Source organism: Lepidochelys olivacea, assembly GCF_965140295.1.
Source record: "Lepidochelys olivacea isolate rLepOli2 genome assembly, chromosome: 3".
In the NCBI taxonomy this organism is placed as follows: Eukaryota; Metazoa; Chordata; order Testudines; family Cheloniidae; genus Lepidochelys; species Lepidochelys olivacea.
In genome coordinates, this window is record NC_140413.1 from 91,840,748 (window position 1) to 91,849,502 (window position 8,755).

The 8,755-nt window shown below is 43.3% G+C and overlaps 1 protein-coding gene across 1 annotated transcript in view; it reads right to left on the minus strand.

Moving 5' to 3' along the window:
• The window catches only part of CEP85L (centrosomal protein 85L), a 180,319-nt gene extending 172,247 nt beyond the window's left edge, over positions 1 to 8,072 (minus strand). The window contains exon 1 of the mRNA XM_084625108.1: positions 7,918 to 8,072. Within this exon, the coding sequence (XP_084481234.1) occupies positions 7,918 to 7,981 (64 nt within the window). The 5' untranslated portion in view covers positions 7,982 to 8,072. The remainder of the gene's footprint in view (positions 1 to 7,917) is intronic.
• Positions 8,073 to 8,755: the final 683 nt, after the last annotated feature.

The window sequence follows — 8,755 nt, forward strand, 5'->3', positions numbered from 1 at the left end:
AGATAGTTCCCTCTAAGGCATGCGGCTGGGTGGCCGCACATGAGAGAATGAAGGACCACCCACCTAATTAGCGGAGCTGTGCAGGCGTGGCTCCACCCTGGAAAAGACGCACATGTAAGGTGAGGTGGTGGCCTTGGGGAGAAAAGGGGGTGGGTGGGAAGGGACAGCAGCGGCCAGAGAAAGAGGAGACTTTCCCCAGCTCTAGGGCTGCAGCTGCTGGGGAGAGATGGCCCTCTTTCCCAGTCTGGAGCTGGGGCTAGGAAGAAGGGGAGTCTTTCCCCCTCTCCCTCACCAGGACATGTGTAAGAGTTTTTAGTGTAAACTTTCAGTTCACAGCACAGTTGTGTGTCACCAAACACTTTACAACAAAGGGCAGAGTGCAAAAAAATTCTTCTTAACTACAGCTGTACAAAGTGGGCCACCATAAGAATTAACAAGTGGTTTTAACTCCTCCACTGTTAAGCCTCAGGCAGGTTGCAATGCAAAGACAGGCTTCTAAAGAATGTGGAAGGCAGAACAGTTGATACTGGAGACAAGTGTAGAATTATTCCTCTTCCTATAATAACCTATCCACAACAAACATAATCTGCTTCCAACAATGGCAGCACAACCATTTGTTCCTATAACTTCAAGTCTTTCCAGAACCATTAGATTTACAAATCTTTTTCATTTGTGCTTTCAAGACAGGTTATCACTATGTTTGGCAGACACATAAGCTTTATCCATACTATCAAAAAAAAGTGGACTTTTAACACACTAGCTCACTCATGTTAAATGTTAATATCCTAATATAGACCAGGTAAGTGCAGTTTTAACATGTACTAGCTAGTTGAGGTAAATCTTAAGATGCCAGTTAAGATTTGCTTTCACTAGTTAACATTTGTTAAAACTAGTTTGCCTGATTAGTCTATTCCATGATTTTAACATGTTAGTAGTTAACGTGAGTTAATAAACACCCGTTTAAACAGATACAGACAGACTTTTCTTACTCTAGACATAGCTGCCCAGGGCAAACCATTAATATATAGTTCTGATTTGTATTGGGAGATGACTTCACTTTATTATTACTTAATCCAATGCTTCTGAGCAGAGTATCTTAAAGAGTCACTTTAGATAGGATTACAAAAAAAAAAAAGTAGTCCACTGTCAGATCAGGAGTTTTGAGTGAGAGTATACAATTGAAAAGATTGCAGCCTTCCTTAAATGCCACTGAGTAAGAGAGTATTACTGCTCTTTACTTTTGCATTTTGTAGAACCACTAATTCTTTGCACTCAACCTCTTACGACATTAGTGTTTTGTAGTACAAATTCACTTGAATATACACAGCTTTAATATTAAATGTTTTGAAAAGCTATAGCTTTGTGGAGAGATGTAAGGAGTTATCAGTAACTACCATTCCAACAAGGAATCTCAGTTTACCTCATCATTATAGAGGGAGAGTAAAGAGATCGCCTCAATGTCCATTCCTATAATTGTCATTCTGAGTTTGTAAATGCCGATAATCATTCATTCCGTAATATGATGATTTTATTTGTCTGGCATAAATATGTATATGATGCCCACTCTATAGGGTGACATTAACTCACCATTTATTGCCCAGCACGCAAAGATAAGCCTGCCTCCTTGCAGGCTTAGAGGACCATCTCATCCTCAGCAGCTGAACTTGAATTACTGATGAGCAAAACTTGTTACAGAAATGAAATGACTGGATCTTTTCCCCCACCCCAGCCTCCCCACCCCCAAAAAGAACTAAGTTAAGTTTTCCCAAGTACTTCTCTCTCTTTGGTACAAACTAAGCACCTAAGTTTCATTAGTGCCACTAGGCAGTTGTGTTCAGAAAGTTATAACACCAGCAAAGCTCACAATGAGTTGCAACCTTATCACAATTTTAATTATGACATCACTAAGTAGGCTGTTTAACTCTTACACATACTAGTTATGTCTATGATTTAAGAAAGAGAAACAAGACAGCTCAGGGGTTTGTGGATATGAACTAATCACATTCCTAATGTATTACAAGTCACAAGACTCAGGAAGTTGTTTCTTTACGATGTTAATCACACCCTTAGGAGCTTCCTTATTTCAAGTTTGTTGAGAATGTAGCCAAACCTTATACACCTTCCTCACATACAGAGCCCCGTGGCCACAATAATCCAGTTTTGGTTGCTAACTACAGTATGAACACAGATGGTCCCATTTATTTAAGGTAATAAACACACTACAAATAAATCATTAAGCAGTTGTCTAAGTCCCTGCAGCCATTTATATCATACTGAACACACACAGTCTAAGGGAATGATTGTTTGTCTGGTGGATACTGTTGATGCAGATGAACATTTTCACAGCCTGAAGTGTGTCATCAATTGCCTACCCAATTCAAACAACCGTCTAGAGGCTTGAGCTTGGGGCTGGGAGTCAGTTTTCAAAACTCCCTGTGTGGTCTTCAGCAAGTTACTAAAAACTCTTGCATCTCAGTTTACCCCTCTGTAAAATAAAGAGAAATTACTTATCTAACTTACAAGGTTTTTATGAGTAATAATTTTTGCAAAGAGGTCTGAAAGTGACCAACTTAAATTCTAAAAAAAAATTATTATTGGATTTTCAAACAATAGACAAGTGTTAACAGACCTTCGACTGATTTTAGCTTGGCAGCTCTATTTGCCATGGTGTAAATGTTTACCATTTAATCCTTGGATATAAAGGGGCACATAAATTTGTGCACAAGCTAATGTCTACCTTCATTTCAGAATGCAAAATTCTCTTAAACTGCAGAATGAAAACAATTTGGAAACAAAACAGGATGTGAGTGAAGACTTCAAAGACAGCTAGACTTTCGAAATTTTCCAAAGCATTCTGGGTATTTATGTTGTGTATCACTGCAGTTTACCTATAAAGGCAATTACTTTACTGGTTCCGGAAAATAAATATGAAAGGAAACAGAATAAGTTATCTAGGTTATACCTGAATATTTAATACAAGGGCCAAATTACTCCGTGGTGTACATTCCAGGAACTGATCTGGCCCATTGTGTTTTAAGAAAGTTAAAATGAATTTATATCTTTCACAGAAAAAAATCTCATGATCCAGTTATATAAAAAGTGATAGGGTTCCACACTCTGTATCTAAGTTTTTTAAGTAGACCATGAGATTTTTCATGAAAAAAGGGGATGGTATTACCCATCAACGTACTTTACTAAAGAAGAATTTTTCCACGTATATAGAATATACTTCTAACAAAATATTATGTTTTCATGGATAAACTATTCTGACTGATTTAATGAGAAGATCTATTATGTGTGTCAACCAATCAAAATGTAATAACAGCTGGTCAATAATGTTGCAGTCTTCAAAACTCTACTGCACCAATGTGCAACAGACAAAAAGATATAAAAATCTATACCAATCACTTGGTCCAAGAGAGATATATAAATGGGGGGAAGAGAGGGGCACACTGTCAGAAGACAAAAATCTCCAACTTTGAAAATAATGCTTTAACTTTTGTTTGCCAGTAAGAGACCATTATCTTACGACACCATACCGTTTCAATAGTCTCAGTTTTATTCCTTGTATCAATACAAACAATATCAGATCTGCTAACAGTAGAGTACATTGGCATTCATTATCAATTTCGAATCAGAATGGCTGTGCACCTCTAACTACACTCCTTTCATTTGCTACTGAATACTATTTATGGACACACTTAACTGCAGCAGTTTCTTCAGTCTGTGATGGAAATATTTTTTCAGAGATCAGAACTCAAAGGTTACACTTGACCTTTATCTTCTGTTCACTTTCTAACTAACCATGCTTTTGTAATTCTGTGTTGTGCCAAACTACACATTTGCCTCTTATAGTATATGAAATGCAAAGTCCCTTTTTATTCAACTCAGTTTATTCCAAAAGAGCAACACTACTGAGGGGGAGGGGTGGAAAAGGAGGATGGAAATCAGACAGTGAAGTAATTTATAGAATATTGCAGACACTGCTGAGATAAAGATTATCAGAACATGAGTAAACCCTTCATCCATTCATGGACTAAGGGACACCTGACGGTTGATTCAAACAAACACAGAAAAAGAACATACAGTTTAAGTTTAGCATAAACCAAATGACTTCCCAGTGCAGACACAGTGGGTATGTTTACAACGCAACGTAAGATCAGGATGAGTAGAACTCAAGTTAGCAGACCCTGGGTTTGCTAACCTAGGGCTTGAACATTTTAGACTCATTTGTAACCCCAGGTTAGGAATTGTTGAATTCTGGGTCCCCAACCAGGGGACCCAGGGTCTACACTGCATTATGCAGCCCCGAGTCCAACCACCCATATCCCAGATTTCCTAGCACCCTCCCAAAACAAGGCTGCTCCAGTCCTTGGTTTGTGGCGCAGTGTGGGAAAACTTGATTGTTCAGAGGACAAGGAAATTCCTTTTTTGTATGGCTTGGGTAGGTAGCAACAACTACAAATTTACATCTGAGTTAGATAGTCAGCACATTGCCACAGCAGTGAACTGGTGAATGTCCTTCAGGCCCCCAGCAAAAGAACGAAGGGGACACTCAGATACGATGTGCTCCATCATTTGTGCCTGGTGACCACAGCCGCATACAGGTGTTTGCCTCATTTCCATTTAAAGAGAATTTGTCCACATCTCCCATGAGATGTCCTTATGCAATTCAATCTGCACCAGTCTTTCTGACATAAATTGAGGTCCGGTGGTTCCTCAACAGGATCAATGAGCGGTTTGTTTTGAGCAGTTGAAATGTTCCATGTGACTCTCCATTGAGCCTCAGCATTGAAGTTGGGTGTAAGGGTCTTGATACGGTTCCACAGAGGGTTGCGGGATTTTAATCTTGTCTTTGGCAGGTTCTCCAGGTCATCGTACAGCGGGATCCTCACGTTTGCATTGACATGGTTCAGAAAGCGAGATGTCTGAGAAGCTCTTCTAATCTGTGGAGGCTGGATGGGCGATTGGACCGGGAGCCAGTCAACTGGAGCTGATGTGAGCATCACTGACACTATGCGCATCCTATCAGTGATCCTTGAGTATCAAGGAGTTTAGTGCGACTGCTGAGAGACCACACTGGCGTACAATATTCAGCTGCAGAATATACCCACCTCCTTTCCAGTGAACACAGCAATGATTATACTTCCTCAAACCGCCCTTTTCAGGACTAAAAAAGAACAGTCGGCTAGTCCTCCAAATATACCAATTTAATGTAGAAGGGATGTCCCCGGGGAAAAGGACAATGAAATCCAGCCTGTGAGACAGTGGAATACTTTTGGCAGATTCCCAAAGCACAAGTCTCTATTGCAAAGCTATAGAGTTTGAACCCTGGGTCCCAGCTTCACTTAGGCTCAGACCCTTCACTCCCAGTCACTCCTGAGACTGAGCCCTGGCTTAGTACGATTTGTGTATAGACAGAAGGGGGGTGAAGTTTGAGCCTGAGTTTGAATCCTGGGATTAGACTGCAGTGTTCACATAGCCAGTAAGGGCCTGATCCAAAGCCCACTGAAGTGAATGGAAAGACTCCCATTAACATGAAAAGGTTTCGTATCTGGCTCTAAGTTTAGTGATCATAACAACTGATATTATACACTGCCGAAGTACTGTTGTTTGTACCACCAGATTTCAAATAATTATGGCCACTTTCTCAAAGCTGCCAAGTTCCTGCAGTTCCAAAGGAATCCACAGGCACTTAGACCTTCCAAAAATTTAGGCCTCAGGCAGTTTTCTCCTTTGATTTTATGTAGGATATGACAACTTTTCCTATCAAAAGAATAGATAACTAGACAAAAGAATAACTAAGCCTTAGCAAATTATGTTATACATACTTTTAAAAGATTAATAATTCTTGCTACCAGTATAGAAACAGCAGCATCTTCTTTCAGATTACCATGAGCACACATTGGACTATTTGTGGAGGTTCAAATATCTTATATTTTCAAGCAAAAACATGTCAGCTCAAAAGCAAACAATATTGCCATTTAATTATGCCAACTATTTATATACCATTTAATGAAAGAGACAGATGTTTTGCAACCATGTTGCAATTCCAAAATTGAAACTATGCATCTCAGTTTCAAAACTAACACAGTAGGCTGATTTCAATGACATCACTTCCAGTTTACACCAGTGTAGAAGAAAGCAGAATTTAGCCCTACACTTTGACAATGATGTATTAGTCTAGACTAGGGAGCAAAATCATGAGAGCTTTGCTTGAAAAAGAACTGCATGATATTGCTCCCCCTTCTAGAAAACTGTCTAAAGCGCTCTGCAGTCAGACCATTTATTTTATTTGCCAGTAGACAGAGGGCCCAATCCCGAAAGCCCTTGCTCCCATGAGTTGTCCTATTCATGAGATGGATACACTACAAAATCATCTCTATAAATTCAATTCTAAATATCAATCAATCTGAAAAAGTCTTGCCAATTGTAGAAACTCAGAGTTCAAATGCAGGCCAGAAACAGTTATAAAAGTTACACTAAAATTAAAGGTCCAAAACAATGTTAAAAAAAACCTGACTAAAACGTTGGTCGTAGTCCAAATCTGAAACAAGAACTACGCATATGGGCAATGACGTCTATCGTTTAGGTCCTCCATCCTCTAGGGTGAATTAAGGAAAAGCAGATTATTTAGATAAAAATCAGGTTTTGTCACCACCTCTATGTTCCAGCTAACTAAATAGCAAATGATACAAAAAAAGGGGTATTTGAAAACTACATCTGTATAATCTATAACAGTTAGTTCTCCTGCAACTGTGGGCAGTTTATATTTCTAACCCTAAATCCAGCTAATTGGAGATATAAAATAACTACTAACGTTGCAAAAGAATGATAGTATTTTCAAGTGCCCTACAGCCACATACAGCGAGTTCCCAGCACTGTGACCAAACTGTTCCACATTAATAATAAAAGATGGGTACTTTACTGGATATAACACAATGTCATTTCAGCAATCAGCGCAAGAAGAATCAAGGGGATCACATAGTGCATTGTTTAATTACAAACAGAGATATACAAAGCATCTAAACACAATGAGCCAGCTTCTTCTCTGGTGGAAATCCATTGATTTCAAGAAAACTGGCCTTCCCTTATTCTCATCCTTTTATCCTTTCACATTCTAAAAACATTTTCAATTGAATTACACCAATGATGAATTTGGCCAAGATACCATATATCCTGAAAAGTTACACTACCGAAAAAACAACAATTGACCCAGAGCTACCACTATGTTTCCAGTCACTGTACCAGTGCTGCCTCAATTATACCCAGTGACTAAAGATTCATTAACTAGATCTCTTCTTGCCATATGCAAAAGCACAGACGTGCAATGAGGACTCTTCCTCTAACCCCAAACTTGTCTCTCTCCCTTTGCAGAGAAACAAGTGAGGTGTCTGGTGGGGAAGGGTTTTTTTTTCAGTCGCAGATTTAGAAGTAATTATGATCAACCCTAAATATAGGCCCGAGCTAATTGCATTTCCTCAGCTCAAATGGCTCCCTTAAATGCCCCTCTACACAGAGCAGCCTGTCTGCAAACGCACCACCACAAATGAGTTGCCCTGACCTTCTGCCACCTCCCCAAAACTATTATTCTCCCCTCCACCCCCATCCTTTTGCGACTGTTTTTGAAGCACTACACAGAACCGATTGGTTGTGGGCCCGGGGCTGCCCCAAAGCCAGACTTGGGGCATGGAGACCAATCTCCCGGCCATCTGTTTAAACCCGGGAGCGGGGAGAGAAGCGGGGTTTGGAAATGGGTCGCTCTCTGCAAACCCAGCGCGGTGCCCAGATGTCACCAGGCAGCGCGGCGTGCCCGCTGGGCAGGGGCCGCCCAGGAAGGGAGCGGGGCAGGGGGAGGCAGGGTCCCGGCCGGAGGGAGGGAGGGAGGCAGGCAGGGATGCGCGGCGGGCTCCTTACCGGCTTTGTAGCTGCGCAAGCCGCCGCCGTCCCCGAGCTCAGGGAGGATCCCGCTGCCCCACATGGCGCCGGGGCCCCGAGCCCAGCAGCACCGCGAACTTCCCCGCCTTGCGCCGCGGGGCCCGGCCAGCAGCGGGCGGACGCGGCCGGGCAGGCGGGGCGAAGGCGCTGCGGGCGGGCGGGCGGTTACCGGGCCGCTCTGGCCGCGCTGCCTCCCCGCTCCGGCCCGGGGGCAGCCGCGGCCATGGCGCGGGCGGCGCTCGGGCTCTCGCCGCCTCCCCGCGGGGCGCAGCAGCGGCTGGAGCAGGGGGGACAAAACTTGCTTTATGCCGGGGCCGCCGCCTCCACCTCCGCGGCCGGCAGCGGGGCGGGGCCAGGGGCGGGAGCCCAGCAGATGCTGCCGCGTCTCGGGCGCTGAGCCGCCCGCCTAGCCCGGCCTAGGGGGAGGGGGCGCCGGCGGAGCAGCCCAGCGGCCGCGGGGAGTCCTGCGCGCATCGACTGGGGGGGCTGTGGCCGCCCCTCCCAGCTGGTACCCCGCCCCCGCCCCCGCCAATGCATATCTGCCCCTCTAGGTTTCCCCGCCTAGGATACCCGCTGTAGCCACTCAGCTATCCCCTATCTCCTCTCTGTGCCTTCCCCCGTGTCCACTCCTGGATTTCATATCTACAGCCTGGGAGCCTTAAAATCCCAGCTGCGTTTCATGGAGCGGTTGCCGTTGTGTTCTTTACAAGACCTCAGAATTATTCAATTTAATTTACCTTACAGGACAAAGAGAACTGGGAGAATCCAGGACTATATATTCCCAATCCTTCCTCCCACTCCCCAAGCATTTCCACTG